The sequence below is a fragment of the Agelaius phoeniceus genome, chromosome Z (assembly GCF_051311805.1).
Source record: "Agelaius phoeniceus isolate bAgePho1 chromosome Z, bAgePho1.hap1, whole genome shotgun sequence".
In the NCBI taxonomy this organism is placed as follows: Eukaryota; Metazoa; Chordata; class Aves; order Passeriformes; family Icteridae; genus Agelaius; species Agelaius phoeniceus.
The window spans coordinates 50,677,137-50,695,989 of record NC_135303.1 but is presented as its reverse complement, the minus strand read 5'-3'; the positions used below and the strand labels follow the sequence as shown (position 1 = coordinate 50,695,989).

The 18,853-nt window shown below is 43.6% G+C and overlaps 2 protein-coding genes across 2 annotated transcripts in view; one reads left to right on the top strand and one right to left on the bottom strand.

Annotated features, from left to right (window-relative positions):
- Positions 1-18,853, bottom strand: part of NIPSNAP3A (nipsnap homolog 3A) — a 53,189-nt gene that overhangs the window by 30,792 nt on the left and 3,544 nt on the right. The gene's annotated exons all lie outside the window — the stretch shown is intronic.
- The window catches only part of PSD3 (pleckstrin and Sec7 domain containing 3), a 116,303-nt gene continuing 97,574 nt past the window's right edge, over positions 125-18,853 (top strand). The window contains exons 1-2 of the mRNA XM_054651797.2: positions 125-406; positions 12,554-12,662. Coding sequence (XP_054507772.2) covers positions 386-406; positions 12,554-12,662 — 130 coding nt within the window. The 5' untranslated portion in view covers positions 125-385. The remainder of the gene's footprint in view (positions 407-12,553; positions 12,663-18,853) is intronic.

The window sequence follows — 18,853 nt, the reverse complement described above, 5'->3', positions numbered from 1 at the left end:
CTGCTGCGGGCACGCGGTCTGGGTTGTGCTTTTCACTCTATTGCTTTGCTAATCCTGAAATAATTCCCTTTTATTTATTTATTTATTTAAAGTCTTTTGAAGGAGCACGTGGTGCACTCGGCTCCCCTCCCCTTCATCGCGCCCACCCCCGCCCCCGTCTCCCCTGCCCTCCCCTGCCGGGCCACCGCCCCGCCCCGCCGGGCCCGGCCCGGCCCCGCCGCCCGGCCCGCGCCGCTCCGCGCCCACCGCGCCGGGGCCGCCGCTCCGCTGCGGGCCGGGGGGCACGGCGGTGCGGTACGGCACGGCACAGCCCGGCTCGGCGCGGCTGGGCTCGGCGCGGCCCGGCGGGAGGGCGGCTGCGATCCGCCGCGGCCGGCGATGGGAGATGGAGGGAGCCGGCGGTGCGGTAAGGGGCGGCGTATGCCCGTGCGGGTGCGGGGGTTGCGCTCAGCCGGAGGCACTTTTTCCCATTTACTTTCGCATTTTTCCTTTTCCCCCTACCTTTTTTTCCCGTCTTTTTATTTTCTTTTTGTTACCCTTTCTTTTTTCTTTCTTCCTTCTTCCCTTATCCTTTTTCCTTTTATTGTTTTCTTTTTCCCCCTCTTATTTTCTGTTCTTCTTTTTCTTTTTTTTTTTTTTTTTAAGTCCTTTTCACAGTGTCCTAAGAGAAAAAATGTCGGAGCCCACTTCTGTGCTCATAACTGCTAGATCCCGAGAGACACCAGCTGCAGTAGAGAAGCTGCACTCAGGGCTGGGACCCCGAGCCTGCACGTCGTGCAGTTCGTTTTGCTTGTGTCTCCAAGTAACTTGTCTGTCTTAACACATCAGCACTGTTGCTGCACTGACGAGCTCTCTTAATCTAGCCAAATTCTTGAATTAAACAAGACGTTGTCAGAAAAGCGTTTGGCTGAGTAGTAGTAGCATTGCACTTTCAGGGCAAGAGTGGGGTTGAAATGATTTCACCAGAAGTGTAAAACTGTAGAATAATAAACTACCCGGGCATGCTCCTGTGCAGTTGAGGTGTTACCTTCATCCTTGCTCCCGGGAACTGGAGCTACACTTCTCATTGGGAACATAAACATATATTTGAAATGAGTTTGAACTTCACACAAACCCACTGAAGTTGCTAACTCCCATGTAGGTGAGTATTTCCGTGCTATAAACATCAATTATCTGTCTGCCACAGGGTCCAGTTAGTATATAGTCAGGCAAAGCTACGTGTATATGGTATTGAAGTGCTTTGGGTGTGTAATAGGCAACTGAAGTACTCTAAGTTTTTTAGTTTCAGTCACACTTTAATTCTGTCTGTGCATAGGGCCATTAACACAGAATGTTAAATGCAGTATTTGTAATGAAACTGGAGGTTGCACACCCAGTGTTTGAAGCAATTGTAATAGACTGCTGAGAGTCATCCAAGCCTTTCTGGTTTAGCTAGTAGAAAGAAGCCTCTTTCTACTCCAAATGCTTTTTCATCAATCATATCCTTAGTTGATGTGTTTCAGCAGATGTTACCAGTTTAATGCTCAGTGAATCTGTCCTAGCTCTGTTGATTTACACAGACAGAGAGTTAGTTTTGGGGCATACTTTTGGTGGGAGAGAGGTGGAGTTAACCATGTAGGAGACCCTGTTCAAATGATCCCATTCAATTAGAGCCTTGGTTCATTGGGGAGTGTGAGAACATCCTTTGTGGTAGTGGTGATGATAAAAAAAAATCCAGGAAATTTACATGCTGCTGTTTTCAAAACTTGAAACAAGTTTTGAAACAAAGAAGTTAGGACTTCTTAATCCACACAGAAAATTTTTGCATAACTGACCTGTGTGAAAGTGGTTCTCTTGAGCTATTCATGCTTAAGTGGATTGTTTGATTTACCATTTCCAATTTTCAATTTTCAGTTTGATCTCTGTGCTATCAAAGTGAGAAGGAAAAGAGCAGTGAGGATATTAACAGAGCGTGCTAGTGGCTTTTTTTTTTTCCAGCAAATCCTTCTTTACTGTTGTCAAGGTGCATAGCTGAAGGACATAGATGTTTAGAGTACTTCCCCTCCCTGCCTCCACACCAATACAGTCCTTTCTATTCTTGCCCATCATACCAGGAAACTCTGGCAATTGATTTTGCAGCTTTGATATAAGACATGGTTTGGGGTTTGATTCTTGTGGGCTGAGAGGCAGGCTCTCTGCAAGAGTGCCATGGAGCATCTCTGCAGGCGTTTGTCTCCATGTATGTGTTCTGAGACAAGTGCTGGAAGATTCAGCATTTAGACTGCACAAGTTGTACACCACACAAGGCCACCACACAAGCACTAAGTAAGGGTGCTTGGGCCATGGCTGATAAACTGCCTGTGTGCTTGCATGGGAGCTGATTGCTTGAAATCATCCCTGCTTCATGGAGAGACAGACTAGCAGACCTGAGGGCTGGAGTGATTTTTCTCAGGCATGTGTTTCTCTGAGGCTTGTGTTTCTCCTTTGAGAACCTCTGTTTACTTGCAAGGGTCTTGAGAGAGAGCCAGAGGCTGGGGTACTGTTGGGTGCTGATTTAAATGTAATTTAGAGGTAGCACAATGTAGCGGCCTAGTGAAGGGAGCCCAAGAAAGGGAGGGAGGGGGTAGTGTCTGCATAGTATTAGGTGGGTACATCCCCAGGGTACTGGGGAGCCATCTGCCAAACTGCTGTTCTTCAGCTGAGGCTGAACAAACCTGTGAACTGCTGCCACAAGTCAAAGATTGGGGCTGTCAGAACATCCTGCTCCAGATCAGCTCTGCATTGTGAGTGCTGAGGATCCCCAGGGTGCAGCAGCTGTTAGAGTTGTTTGGTGAGAGTCTTGCTGAGCTCACCCAGCAAAGGTGGGAGTAATGTTCCTGGGCTCAGCAGGGACTCATGCCACCCACCGCCCTTGAAAGGACATTTCCTTACAAATGGTCCCTGCTGGAGAGCTGGCTTCTGGTGGAGCAGGGATTTCTCGATCTGCCACCAAGACCTGCTCTGTGACCTGGGTGGTTCATTGCATCCTGGGTTGTAAAATTGCATGTGGCTCCTTCCCTCTGGAAGTTTGGCTGAGAAGGGGGATGTGTGCTAGGGTTCTTCTCTGGGCAGTCACCATACAGCAAAGTGTGCCTGCAGATAAACAAATTTAGGTCTTGTGCAATTTCTGTCCTAAACTTTTGAATATCTTCCTAAATGGATTGATGTCCGTCAAACCCCATGATCACAAAGACTATTTCCAGTCCTTATTTTCCTGTCTGTAGTGATGCAAAATTGGGGGGCGAGGGGGAGTGTGTGTTAGAAGTAATTTTCTTCTATTAGATGAAAAAGCTGTTTGAGACCAGCTCAATGTGAATGTAAGTGTTCCATTCCTCTCAGGATTGGCACTGTTTGAAGTATCCTTCTGCAGTATGTTTCCAGATACTTTCTCTGAGTGCAGCTCCTCCTTGCTCTGAGATGTTTCTTGCTGTTTTGCCAGCTTCTCTTCGAGACCACAGACTCCTGTGATGCTAATGCATCCAAACATTTATTCTCTTCATTACAGAGATGAGCAAGGCAGGTTGTGGATGGTGCTTAAAAGCAGGGGTGGGGTGAGAGCAAGCCCTCTGGGTGCGGGCTTGGTTGCTACAGGGTTGAATCAGGAGTCAGAGGAGTTCCGGTATTATCTAGCCCTTGAAGCTTGAATGGCTTCTGAATTGACTGTACTTCCTGGATGCTGTAAGTAAAAAAACCTGTTTGGGCACTAGATCAGGCTGTCCATCAGGGATCAAGCTGTCCATCAGAGTGTGAGCACTGCATTTCTACCTCTGCTGAATACCTCAGCCACCAATGATGGCTGTGGGAAGTGTGTGGCTCCCTTTGCTAACTGCATAGATTTTCAGTGTTGCAATTTCTGGGCTAATCCAAAGGAAATGAGGCTGGAGCTGGCTTCTGAGGATAGCCTGCCAGGGCAGAAACACAGCGGTCACTGCCATGCTTGCTGAGAACGTCACGTCATAGCCACAGCAACTTTCTGCTGCCTGGTGAAAGGACTGTCTTGCACAGGACCAGGAGTTGGACTTGATGGTTGTTATGGGTCCCTTCCAACTCCGTATTTTATGATTCTATGACTGAAAGGAGGCCCTTGTCTTGAAACTGTGATGCAGTAGTTCAGGAGCAGTAAGAAAACAACTTAATGGCACAGATTACATAACACAAGCCTCTCTTTTTGCAGAAGCCATGAATGGGCCTTGCTTTCTCTTCTTGGAGTGGAATGACACAGTGGAAGAGGTGGCTTAAAGTGTACTCATTACTTTTTTACAACAGTTTTCAAATGGGAAGTGTCATTTGAGTAATAACTGCATCTCCCAGGCTGAATGAATGCCAAGTGTGATGGCAAGATGCACTTAGGCCTGGGATATATCTTCATAACAGTGCTAACAGAAGAATGCTTCCCAGGGAAGCCCTGTTCTCAAGAGGAAACAAATTCTAGTACTAGCAAGTTCTGATTGTCATCAGCTGTCTTGTCTGTGGACTTGCTGTGACTTAATGAGGAAAAAAGAAGAGGTATTAACTTCCTCACTAGTGGGACAGGAGTGCCAGCTGGCCTGTGTTGTGCTGCTTGTGGGGGATGTAACATCTTTGATGTCTTCTGTCTTCTTGCACAGCTGGAACTGCCTGTTGGCTCCTGACCACTTGCAGAGCCTTAGCTGGCTGACAATGTTGGCAGTCCTTAAGGTGCACTTTCTTAGCAAGCATTTGGTCTTGCAACAATATTTTCAGTCCCCCAGTGCCTGCAGCTCAGGAGAAATTTGTTGATGTGTTTTCTCACTTCTGCCTTAATTGTGCCAGAGATAAGATGGCTCAGATCAAACTTCAGTCAAATTTCTGTTCAAAAAACTTCTCTTAAATCTAGGTAGGGCTCAGAAAAAAACTGCTGAGGGGAAAGCTGTAAAATTAATTTAAATATGTGATATGAAATAATCATGCAGAATCAGTAAGCTGTGTCTAAGAATGCATACCCCTTTTTTGCATACTCTGTTGCTGTGTTGTAGTTCTACAGTTTGTGCTTGCCACAGAGAAAATGTAGGCTTTTACACTTTTGCAAATGTTAATTCTTCCAGTGTGGGGAGGTCTGATGGCTGGGTGTGGGGTGTTTTTTTTTTTTTTGTTTGTTTGTTGTTTTGATTTTTGTTTTTTTTTTAACCATTCAATGAAATGAAATATTTTAATCACTTGGGGACACTACCTTAAACTATGTTTATAACATTGATTTGAAAAATGAAGATGAGGTCTCCCAATACCCTGTCCCTCCATTCATAAAAGCAGTGTATATTTAGCTGGACATAAAGAATGTACAGCATATGGCAGAGGATGCTGTCTGTAAAGTTTCAAGGGACAGCAGATGTTGGCTAGGGTTTTGCAAAGAATTTAGTTGCTTAAAGAGAAACAGAACTAACTTCTGAGAGGCTCATGAGGCATTTAGGTATATTCAAATTTTAGCTTCCATGGAGGAGAAATCCATGTACAGCAGACCTGTAGCCTGTCTAAACATTGTCCTGCCATCTGAGGTGCTTGAAGATGATGGAAGCCCACTACCTGCTGAAGTGAAGCAGTCTGTCAGTTTGCTAAATACTGGAACAGATTGAACAAAAACAGTAAATGCAAGATGTCTACTGCATGCATCACAGAATTCTCTGAATATAAGATGCTGTCTTTGCACAGTTTTTCTTAAATCATACCCCACCCTAATGCTCTTTGACATAACTCAGGAATATACTTGCACTGTGGCTTTATAAAAGTTTTGGGTGTTTTTCTTCATCTTTGTGTGTTATGTCTAAGAACACAGTGGTTCAAGCAGTGAGCTAAAGTCTTCTTCTCAGAGGAGTTGTTTTGATTCTTGCACATACCTTAGAAATAATGGATAGATATCCAAAGGTCCATACAGCATGCATCAAAAAATCACTGACTTGACAAATAGAAAATGCTGAGTGACCTTTAATGGTAAAGTGTAATCCTACAGACTTTGAATTAATATGCTGTTCACAGCCATGCAGTTACAGCTCAGACAGCGTCAGCCTTTGCATAATAGAAAGTATTTAATTCTGTAAAACAGCTGACTGCTTCCTAACAACTTCAACCAAACAACAAAGCAAACATTTCTTTAAGGGGAGAAAAACTCAAGTGCAGGTCTAAAACAAGGTGACCAGACTGGAAACAAATTTTACCTGCTTGATACTGCTGCTAAGGCATTAATTTGAGGTTTTTTTCGTCACTGTTCTCAGGTCTTTTTCTAAGCAGAAAGACTTTTGCTTCATTTCTGAATGAGCTTCTCTTTAGACACTGAACTTCTGTGAAGTCTGCCTTTGTGCAGGGAGAGCAGCTTTGATAGTATCTGCACCCTTTCAGTTTTGCTCTCTCCAGCCTGACTGCTTCCTGTGAGGCTGCTCATAGCAAACAAACCCTGTAGTGCTCGGAATAATGGCATAGCAGTGCCCTGGTGCCTTTTGGTGAACCCCTGGGGTAAGCTGTGGAGTGTGTTGTGGTGAGGACTCAAGAGGATCTGGCTGGATGGTACTAAGTGTGAGGTCTCCCCAGACCATGGCCATGCCAGAGCCTTGTGAGCAGGTAATAGTGACTCTCTGCACTGGTTTGGATTCAAGGCTGCTTTAGCCCAGGAGCATCTATGTAGTCATGGAGGTCAGCAGATGCCCAGGAAGAGGTCAGCTTAGAGATTCATGAGAAGGATGTGATTTCTATATTGTTCGGGATTTTTATCCCTTGAGCTTGTTCACCCTCCTTGTCAGGTACCTCAGTATTTTGGTTTCTGTGAGATTGCTTTGCAAGGTGGTTGGTGGTTTTGAATACAAACTGTACCAGGAACCATGTCCTTTTTGGTGTGGTGCTGACTCCCAATACCTTCTTCTGTTGTCTTCTGGCTGTTGCATTAAAAAAAAAAAGGTGCTGAATTACCGATTTTTCTTTGTTTTTTTCAGACCCCTTGTCACTGCAAGCACCTCTGCTGTATCTCTACAATTACCTTGTAGCTGAAAAGTCTTACAAGGCTGACTTCTCTGCTGGAAAACAGCTATTTGCAGTGCTCTTACACAAGCCCATTCTTTCGTCCCCACCTTCTGGCTTTCTATACATCTCCCTGCAACTCCTGATAGTTAGGAATTAGTTTAAAGCCCAGGCTTAGATTTCTTCTCATTCAAAACCTTGGCTAGCATTAAGTTTTAGCAGCTCCAGCTGAGATTAAAGCATGCAAAGCTCCTATTCTTTTGAATTTTAATTATTTTACTAATGCTTTAATTCAAGAATTGTGAATGTGTATTAGTGTGGGGAGGTATAAAGAAAACACAGCTATGGTTTATGAGGTCACATGGAATTAAACACTACAACCCTTGCCTACCCAGTGGTCTTATTGTGAGCACCCACATTCTTCCTGTGGTGTTGTTGCACTAGGTTTTACCAGTTAGCAAGTTTATTTTAATGCCAGCTTTCTGCATTTAATCCTGTTACTTAGGAAAGTGATTTAAGACAAACTCAACAGGCATAGTCTTTTCAGAATAACTGGTATGACCTGTCAAAAACAGTGAAGCTTGCTGAGCTTTTGGCCATTCAGGGATGATGTGACAGCAGAGGCAGAGCTCTCAATGCAGGATTCTGTAAAGACTTGCCCATGACATTGCAACTTGCTGGAGAAGATTTTAAAATCTGTGGGAACCTTCTGTCGATCATTCCTGCTGAGAGTATAAACTCACTGTATCAGGGTATTTGATAGGCTGCTGACAGGCAATTGAGTTTTTTGCTGCTAGAGATGTTGGTGAAGCAATGATAATGGACCAAGCATAGCCTGGGATTAGAAGTGGTCCAGGTGTGGCTATGAAGTTCTCCGTAGTAGACTGTGATTTACAGGCATTCTTCTAGGCATTTTTCTGCTTTCTCGCAATACTGCAGTATTTCCCCAGTAGCCTCAATGAAACCTCCAAAAGTCGCTCCAGTGTAGGGGCTGTTGCCTGCTGACAGGGAGCTGACGTCCAGTGGTGGTATGGCTGAGAGGGAAGGCAGGAAGCTCTGGAAAACAGAGCTGTGCACATATGAAAGCACGTAAAACTGAGGCTTCCTCCTGATAAGGCTTAGTTGTGGAGACATGCCTGAGGACTCTTTCACCTCTCTGTCCCAGCCAGCAGTTCTTCATGAATAGTCCTTAGGTCCCTTCCTGCTGATGTTTTCCCTTAGGATGAGTGGTCTCTTGCTGTCCAGAATTTTGGCTGACTCTTGCTCCCTGAAGACTCTTGCTTGAGCACCCATCCTGTTCTGCTTTTTCTCATGCACTTTTTTCCCAGGTCTTCTGCAAGGAGTTAGTCTGTCTTAACAGCATCTGTCCTCTCAGGGAATCTGAAAAATTCCAGACTAGAAGTTGCCATTTAATTATCTGCTTCTTTGAATATTCCCCTTATTAGACATTTTCAAAGAAAATATATGACCTTAAGCGTGAATGCTTCAGAGGCACGGGTTCACACTGGTTCTTTGTGTGCACACTGACCCATTGCTTGTCGGAGCAGCTGTGGACAGTGTTATCCCCTTCCTCTGAGACAAAGCCCAGCTCTCCTGTCAGCTCAGCTGAAAATGGTGGTGAGATAGCAACAGTTTGATATTCTTCAGTTAAAGCTCTCTGACAAGTAGGTATGTGTCTTGGTTTGAGACAAATTAGGAGGAAATGTTCACCCCAAGACAGTATGATAAAAAAGTCCCCAAGACAAAACCAGTTGGTCCCAAAAAAAGGTCCCAGCCAGAACCTCATGAAAGTCAAAAGAGGATGCTTTGGTGCTTTTCTTCTGTGGAGAAAGGAGAAGCATTTTCTTCAACTTTTTATGACTCACTATACCTATCTAAAAACCACTGGGATTTTTGGAGGGCAGTTTGAGAGGAGCTTATGAGTTGAAATGAAATTCATCCAGAGAGTGAAACTGAGCTTCAGGAACGGCAGCAACCAGCTCTCATCGGGAGTTAAAGACACCTCTCAAGGGTGAATTGTGGGAATAGTTTCTCCTTGCAGATACTGACCTGCTGCTTCATTCGCACATCGAGACAGCAGAGCAGAGGCAGTGTATGTGCTTCTTGCTAGGCTGACTTATCTGTCCTTATCAGCAGCTCCTGCTGGAGAAGCAGGAACCCTGTGGTCTTAGCATCCTGCTGCTGTTCAGTTCAGTGCTGAGACATAGATTCAGCAGCTTCATTCCTGTGCTGGCTTGAAACCACCACAAGCACCACAGCCTTATCCTTAAGATCTCTCTGCTCCCTAAGCATGAAACAGAAAGCCAGCAAGGTGGGACCTCTGTTGACCCATGCCAATGCCTTGTGTGAGGTCAATAGAAACTGGTCCAGTGTGTTGGCAGGAGGTCTGAGGGGTGAGGACTGCCAAGTGCAAACTAATGCAGCCTCATAATGTTTTCTAAAATTCCCTGAGAGGCAAATGCAGCCTTCCTAACTCCTGGCCAAGAGCTATGACCTAGAGAAGTAGGCTTGATCAAACATGTTCAAACAGGCAGAAAGCACTGCAGGAGTGATGCACCAATGGGTAGGAACTTGCTGCCTCTCTGCCCAGAGCATCACTGGACTGAAAAATAATATGTATATGGCTTATGAGAAATGTATGTACAGCTGGGCTGATTTAAGGGGATTGGTGCTCCTCAGCGTCACCCTCTTCAGTAGTGACAAAGATGAGATGCTTCAAAGGTGGTGGTTAAAGCCCTCTGAGGGAAGCAATTATGAAATGGCTGACCTGGATGCAGATTTCTTTGCCCTTCAGCTGAGAGAGAAGGCTTAAGCAGGAGTTTCATATCCCTTTCAATCTTAATCGTATTTAATCTTTGCTAATGCAGCTTGAAAGCACCATGAATGTTTGTCCAGCCCATTTCTGGACTCCTCGTTTCAGGCATTTTGACTCCTGCAAAGCTTGGGTGAGTGGTAGATTGAAAGAAGGAAAGGAGAACACATGTTATCTCTTGACTTGGACATTGGTAAAGCAATAGTCTTAAAAACTAGCTCTGACCTCAGAGCATCCTCATTCTTTCCTGCTCTTGCATTCTTTTTTAACATGTCTTTTTTTGGATGAAGTATGATAAACTTATTCTTAAGCCTGGATATGGACTTTCTTTATACATCCTTTTAGTGCTCTGACAACCTAAATAGATGTTAAATACAGCTGTTCCCATACTCAAGCCAGTATCTGTAATTTTCATCAGCAGCGTTGAGACTTCTGACAATCAAGTTACCCCTTTCAGATGCAAAGACTAAGATCATGCAGCCTCAGTTTAGGCACTTAACTCTGATAAATGATGGCCTATACAGTGAAACTCCATTAATTTTACAATTTACTTGTGACTGTTACTGGATGATGCAGAGGGTGCTGTGAACTGGAGTTTTCTTCTTTGCTTTACAATAATGTACGGCAAATAGAGAGCCTTGGAACAAGTGTTTGCTGGCAGGGATGCTCAGTGTAGCAGATGTCTGTGAAATCTCAAAGAGCAAGGCTGAGGGATGGAGAAGCTGTGTCCCAGAGGGGTATAGATGAGAAATTCCTTACTGCTCAAGAACTGGACTGTTCTGTTAATTTTATTTTCCATTTCATTTATCTGTCACTGGGATTTGGCACCAGCTAGTTATAAGCAATCCCATCCCTTCACATCCATCTGAGTAGGCTGAATTTTTGTCTGGCTCTGTAAGCTACTCCTGTCTAAGCTGATGCAGACAAAGAGCCTTCTCCTGTGTGCTCTGGCTCCAGCTATTCCTTTTCTAGCCCTTCCTGCCTCCCTGCCAGTGAATGAATGCAGGTCTGTAAAGCCAGGACAGACATGGTGATTTCTTCCAAGCTCATTTTGTCATGCTTGTGATAGTCATCTTTGTGATAGTAAGCCCTTTATCTATTCCATCACATCTTTACCAAAGGATTGGGTAGACTGGAGTTAGCACATATATCAACATACTGGAAGCCCTAGTACTGAGTAGTTGGACTAGTGAATGTCTAGTGAATGGTAAATAAATTAGTCCAAGTCTGCTGTGTAACATCTGCTGTCGACTTAGGGCAGAGTGGTGTTTGTACTAAATCTTGCAGAACTGGCACAGTGCAGAAAGGTAGGAGAAGAAATGGGTGTAAAAGGCCAGAGGAACCTGGAGCAAAACCATTCTAGGGCATAGGGCAAGCTAACTATTTGTCAGTGTGCTCTTTGGAGAAAATACAATTGTTGGACAGATGGCCTAGGAGAAATATATGAATTTGTGATTCCATCCATCTCTGATTAAAGAGCTGTGACTATGTGTTCCTGTGAATCATGTGTCCCTTGTACTTTGAATTTCTGCTGGTATCTGATGCTTATCCTGAGCTATTTGATAGAAATGCATAAAAGTTGTTGTTGTCCTGGGGGGCAGAATGTTCCATTTAACTTTGTTTTTTAAAGAGTGTTTTCATAAGCTAATGCTTTCACCAATGTAAACCATGCCATGGCTTGCTATGCCACAGCAATTGACTGCCTCATATGAATATAAAGTTTACTGAAGAATTTTTAGAGTTAGTGATTTATTTTGTCTGTCACTTCAAACAGAAGAATACAGGCTCTGTCTTGTCCAGCTGGGAAGAAACTTAATGCTAACTCTAGATAGTTATTGCACTGCAGTTTATTGCTGGTGTGTGCTTTATCTTAGAGATTTGTTTTGTCCCTACCTGTTCAAAAAAGTATTTTGATCTTAGTCCTGTAGCCTTTCTCTCTTTTGAGAAACTGGACCTTTACTCTGTCAAGGTCCTTTACTCTGTTTCTTACAAGAAAGGAGCAGTGGGAAGGTGCTGGGGGCACCAGACTTGGGTAGATCAGGTTGCTCAATCTGTCTGTCCATTCGCCCTTCCAGGTTCCCCTGCTCACTGGGCTCACCACCCTGTGTCCCCTCCCTGCCTCCTGGCTGGATAAGCAGGTTTGACTTGTGCGGTGTGGTTGTAAAACCAAGTTGGGCTCTAGTCCTGACCTACACAGTTGTGGTCATGCAGGGGCTGCCCAACAGGGCCCCTTAGACAGTACTCCTGCCTAAGTACATGTTTGCATACCTTATCCTTCTCCCCCTTTTTAATCATCCATGTTGTAGTCCTTGCTCCTCACTTTCTCTACCCCACTATCTTTTCAAAGAGACAGCCTGCCCCATTTATGGTTTTCCCATGAGTTCCAGTTTATGACCTACATACTCAAATTTGCTATTTCTGATACTATTCCCTTGATATTTTTAACTCTAACCAATATTATTGAGCTAGTTGGCCAGTGCTGCTGGCCTTTCAGTGGGTAAGCTGGCTAAAGAGTGTGCAAAGAGTGGTTGGGTGCTCTCACATCTCTGTTAGGTTTTTGTTCTTAATACTGAAATTGTTGGGTTCAGTGACAGAGGGGTGAGCTCTTCAAAAGTGCTCTGAGTTGGCCCATGTCTACTCTGGATGATCTTGGTGGTGACAGAGTAAAATGAATACTTTAAAAATGCTGCCTGAAGGGATTTCATGTTCCTTCTGCTGTTTTTTCACTAAAAGGTATATAAGCTTTGTTTATTTTTACTCTAGGCAGAAGCACTTGTGCGGGATAATGACATATCAGCTCATGCCCAGAATGTTGCCAAGGCCAAATATGAATTTTTATTTGGCTTGGAAGAAGAGAAGCCTTCAGGAATGGGTAAGTTCTATTTATTACTACCGTGTGCAAAAAAAAAAAAAAAATCTCTTAAGCCACTCAGGAAAGTTTTGCAGAAGCTTCTCCTTTAATGACCCCATGAGGCTCACTCACTGTGCTATGCTGCCCTTTGCAAGTACCAGATCCTGCTGGTTTGGCCCCAGAAAATGACAGTGGTTCCCTCTCTTATACCTCTGCCTTTCTTTCTGGCTCATTTGGGCCACCACGATGTTACAGCAGGGACTCATGTGCTAAAGGCACATTGGTGGAGGGAGTCCCTGCACTTCTCTGCAGTGGAGTTGTTCAGCCATGAGTTCTGCAATTGCACATGCTGACGCATGGCCATTTCTGCCTGGAGATCCTTCCAGAAATGCACTTTGTGGTCTTTCTACAAGTAGAGGTAGGTAAGATTTTAATTCAGATACTTGACTGGTACCCAAACTGCTCTGCCCTCTGTAGTCAGTGATTCCAGAAGTCCAGATGCTTCCATAATATCTAATGTTATATCTAAGGATCTGTCTTATTCCTGTTGTCTTCTTGTAAATATAGGGCATTTTCTACCTTTTAAGAGCCCAAGCTTAGAAGAAAAGAAATGTAGTTATTGTAGCTATTCCTCTTGCCTTGTCAAAATTATCAACAAGCCCTGCCCTCTTTGAAAAAGCATTTCCTCGGGCTGTTCTCTGTGTACCTTGATCCTTTCTAATTGCAAACTTTCTGGAATGTCACTTAATTAAGGAAGACTCCCTTCTTGCTAGAAAAGGGTAGCACTTTGCTCAGAAACAAACTGTGTATGTTCCTCAACTTTAGCAAGGAAAAAAAAATAATAAAGCAGAACTTGAGTTTCTTCCTGGATTTTATAAAGTAATAATAAAGCAGAACTTGAGTTTCTTCTTGGCTTTTATAAAGTTTGGTCATCCACCTGGGAAATCCAAATTGCAAAGTGAAAAAAAATCCAAATTTCCAAAAAGAGAAAAAAACCCTCAAACCCAAACCATAAGGACCTCATTTAGGAATTTTAAAAACTCTTTCAAATTGCCACAAAATGTGTATGAGTTTATTACATGAATCATGATGACCTCATTTCTTGCTTGGAAAGACACAGTGTGAGAGCACTGTCAGCAGGCATTGGTACAAATCCAGAGATTGGTATTAAATAAAGTATGCTGTGTCTAATAAATCCAAGTGAATCTATTGTTATTACCAGCCAAAACAATTATCAAATATGATGGGTATTCCAAGCTAAGTACTGAGCTCTAAAATAAAGGGTAGCAAAGAGTAAGCCAGATATATTGACTTCTATGCCTAATTCTCTGTATTTTTCCAGTGCTTCTTGCCTTTTTTCTGGATCTCCTTCTTGCCTTATTTCCAGATCTCCTCCTGTTCTTTTATTAATGAGAAACTACCATTAGGAGCTAACAATTAGCAAAATGGGAGTTATTTCAAGGGACCCTGACAGGAGGGTTTGTGAATATTTAACAGTGGTTAACATACAATGTTTACGAATTGTACCCAAAAACTGGGTGACATTGTGTTTACCCAGACTGGCCTCATGATGCCACAGACAAATGCATCCTCCTCCTCCTCCTCTTACAAGTTGTTTGACTGCCATGGATAAATGATAGTGGTTCTGCCCCTTCTAGTTTTTTCTCCAGCTTTTAACTGCTTATTTACTGGAGGTGAATGAGGACAGGGTGACTGAGGGGACAGTAGTACAAACTCAGGGCTTTTGTACATCAAATAATGGGGTTTTTTTTTTGATATATATCAAATATGTCTTACATATGCTTTTGGGGGAAGCAGCTATGCTTGAAAGTCTTTCTGTTCTTCTCCCTATTAGATGGGAATGGAGAAAACACCACCAAAAATCCAAATAAACATGCTACTTTCTGAAGTTTCCTTTAAAAGAAAAAAGACATGCTTTTTAGGGGTCAAAGTATGAAATATTTCAAGCAAATGAGTGACAGGGGCAGGGCCAGGAGAAGTGTTGGTGTTTAAACTTGATCAAGAGAACAACTTGTCACTGTGGGCAGTTAGGCTGAACTTTAATTTATCTAACCTAATGCAGTTGACCCATGCCATGGCTGGCCTCAGAAACGGAACGTAGCATGTAAGCTGCTGAACAGCTTAATTACTTCTGCCTTCTGGTTTATACTTTCCCTTTCAGCCGCAGCCACGTTACTGCTGCTGAGGATATACATGTCTTGACTAAGTACTAAAACACTTGCATCAGACAAGCCAATTCACAAAGGAAGAGCAATAATTGGGGGCGACTGTGGCAAACACTTCTGTTTACCCAGGTGGGAGAGATGGCAGCTTTTGTTAATAAGCTCTGTACTGATTTTTACCTTCCAGGTTGAAGCTGCTGGTCATTTTCAGATGAGAAAATGAGAGGGGGGGAAAATAAAAAGTTAAATGGCTTTAGAAGAGATGTGTCATCAACGATATTCAAATGCTAATAAAGCTGTCACATATAAAATATTTTCCTTTGCTGTCTTCAGTCTGATTTTATCTGGGATATTTGTGATCACTGATGCCCTAATATGCTCTTGACTTTAATGCATGATGCCTCTTGTCTGGGTCCTCTCCTCTCTTGTCCATTTCCCATCCTCCTGCCCTGCATGCATTACTCGGAGCAGAAGCAGGTCCAAGCCCCCCGTGACCCTCCTGTTGTGGAAGGGTTCAAGACCACGCATTTCCCTGCAGACCCCTCCCCCTGGGGGAGCGGGGAGGATGCACCACACTTGTACACGTGGCCCTGCACAGCCTGGCCACCTTCCTTGGCAAAACCCCAGCCTTCTGCCTTCCAGCAAAAGAAAATGTTTTTTAGAAACTGAATTTAGCTGGGTTGGACAAGACGTCTTCTCAGACTCACTGACATAAAAGGCTGCTTGTTGTATGTGGAAACATACATTCCTTCTCTGGAAACTGCCGTGGAAACAGTGATCTCTATTGAGCAGACTTTCTTCAGGCTTGGCTGTGCTACAGGTCTGATTTTTATGACTTTGCTGTTAATACATTTAAATACCAAAAAGAAAAAAAAAGTTATGGCCACATGAATTTTTTTTTTTTTTTAGTCTTAAAAGTGATTCCTTGAGGAAAAAAAGGGGGGGATACTACAAAATAATTCCTTAAATAAACATGAAGGCCAAATACCCCATAATTCCTGTTATATGAGAAAATAAATCCAAGACTGTTGTTAGGAAGAACATAGCTTCTTAAGATTAATAAACAGTCTTTTCTCTGATGCTTCTGAAAGGAGAAAGCTTTCATCCCTCCTGTGTACCAGAGGTTTAATCTCGTCCTTCACAAAAAGGCTCTGTACAAATACTGCCTGTGTTGCTATGCAAATCTGGTCTTTCCCAACAGCTGCTGGAAGAAGCTTGGTTTTGAATTCCTGGTGAAACAAATATCTTTTTGGAAAGCCTGTCACTTGCTGTTTTGTGTTCAGTGAGGTGTCATGAGGCAACTGAGCTCATTTAACATCTTGCTTCTGCCAAGAGATGGTCCCAGACACACACTGCCACCGATTGTCTCATGCTAGTTCTTGTGCTCATCTGTGTACTTAGCAAGCTTAAGCCAGCAAAAACTGTAACAGACCCCCCCAAAATAATGCCAAAAGAACAATTCTAAAAAAAGGACTTATTTTCTTCTGGCAATGTGTGCTGAATCACCATTGCAAGGGGTCAAACAGTGCCAGATCTGACACGTGAAAGAAAATCAAACACATACTTTGACCCATGCAACATACCTGTTCCTGAACTGCAATGGAAGAAATGATTCCTTTTGCTTTAGAATGTCTAGTACTGTTTTTCAAGAGCAAAGGAAGAACACAATGGCTGCTATTTTGTAAAGGTAAAGCCTTTTCAGGGTTCTTATGTTTCTGATTTAAACATCTTTAAGAAAATGATCCCAGTATCTTTGTGTAAAGTGAGCATCACTGACATACATTCTATCTGACTTGTTTGCTCTGTTACTTCAAGGCACACATGTCCAGCTCTGCTGCATCCCCCTCACATTGCATGGAAATGTCACCTTCCTGGTCCTCCCTGCAGGAACTGCCCTTAGACCACACGCACTCATTATTACATTATTCTCATGATAGCCCAGACTGCTGACTGTAGTCTTGCCCAGTGCTCCAGCCCTGTTGTTTTCCATTTTGAGGCATCACCTTTGCTATATTTTCATCTCTTGCTCTTCCCATCTCCAGGCAATCCTGAAAGTCTAGGCTCCCTGGTCTGGTATCTTCCTCTGCAGCTATGTTTTCCTTAAGAAGTGCAAAACTGCATTTTCTGAGGGTTGGAGGACTGCCTGATTTTCACATTAATTTTGCTTAATTACAGTGAAGGATTGGCGCATCAGATGTCCTGCAGTGTTCACCAGGAGCACGCAAAAGGCTGGAATACAGAAAGCTCGGAGCTGTGGTACCCCTCTCCCACATAACTAAAAGTCCATCATCCTGTTGTGCATATTTGACTTTATCAGCTTGTTGTTGTTTCTAGTGTCCCACTGCATTTTCTGACATACAGAAGTCCTGCAGGATTTTTAAAACCATAGTGTGTAATCAGTAATTTTCTCATAAATATCCCCAATGTTTGGCATTGCTGATTGGCAATGATGCAAAAAGAAGGTTAACTTTTTAAATTTAAGTTTCCAGAGGTACTGTATTGGAAGGTACTTTTCCACTTGAGTTTGTGCACTGTAGGAAGTGATTACCTCTTTGGCACCAGCATGTTTGCTGGCCACGCTGAGTGCTCCTCTTTCACTCCAACATGGAGTAAAGCAGATCATTTTGGATGCTCTGAAGAGCACATGGAAAAATAAATGCTGGTGCAGAAGGACAAGTTCCATTGTGCTCTGCATCTTGGCTGCAGAGGTGGAGTGGTGAACTGTCTTGCTATCTCCCCTGAATTTCTTAGTCCTGCTTCTTGGGACTGGAAGAAGCTGAGGCATGCTCTGGAGCTGTCAGGTGTGGTGTGATGTATATATGGGTTTCCAGTCCAAGGGGCAGGAAAACTAAAAGGGGCACAAGGCATTATCCTAAGTCCCTTGCTCCACAGGAGGAAATTGAATGTCTTGTGACCTCCAGTTGAAAGCTGGATAGATCAAGTTATCATAGCCTACAGCTGTAGGGAGGAGATTACCACATCCTCAAGTTTCTAAACAACAGAGTTGTTTGAAGGCCAAGAGCTTAGTACAAATAATCATTAAAACATGTACTGTTTGTTTATTGTTTTTTAAAGGTGCAGAATTAAGCACTCAGAAGTTAGGAAATGCCAGAGTTAAGGCAGTAGATGTCTCCCTGTCTGTGTTCTTTTGGCTGAAGCTGGGAGCCATGCTGATATGAGCACACAAATATTTGTGGACCTGGTGGTGCTGTCAGTCTGTCAGCGTCTGGCCACATCAGATGCTCTGAGTACACCTGGCACAGGCTGAATTCGGCTGAAGCTGGCAGGACTCAGCAACACCTTCCTAGAGACAGTCAGGTCATGCCCTTCCATCAGGCAGACAGAAAATGGGACATCCAGATCAGTGGGCATAACAGGAGAGACTCAGCCAGCTGATTTAGCTTGTTATAGGCACAGTGGGACACAGATGCATTTTTACCTGTCACCACCATTGCCTCCTCTCCTTGGCCTCAGCCCCATCATCTGGCGAGATCTGCAGCACACCAACACAAACCCTCTACTGTGCTGTAGCCTTGCTTCATTTCTGAAGCTTTCTGAAGGAAATGATGCGTGTTAACTTGCTGTTGATATGCACACAGAGAAGACATTTAAATAAAATTATATGGGTAGGTGCAGCTCTGGCCTGGTATTGGACTGAAAGAGTGTAACACAGAGTACAGCATGTATTTTTCCTATTCACAGTTGTGCTTTAACAGGTACCTTCTGCCATAGATCCCTGTGTTGTTTATTTAACTCTGCCCAGTGTTGGGAGGAAGGGAGTCTCATTTGCTGTGAGAGCCTGCTGAAAAATTACTGTGCAATGTCCAACAGCACCTTTAGCAACAACACTTGGAGCCTGGGAGATACACACTGTGCCCTATTTTTGTTTTAGCTGGGCACATAACTTGAGATCCATCTCCTAGGGTGCTTTAAGAACTGCCTAGCAAGACTCCTCTCAGATTGGTTAATTGGTCCCAAACTCTGAAAAGTAGTAAAGGACATCCTTTTCTGCAGGTGTGCCTTGTTTCT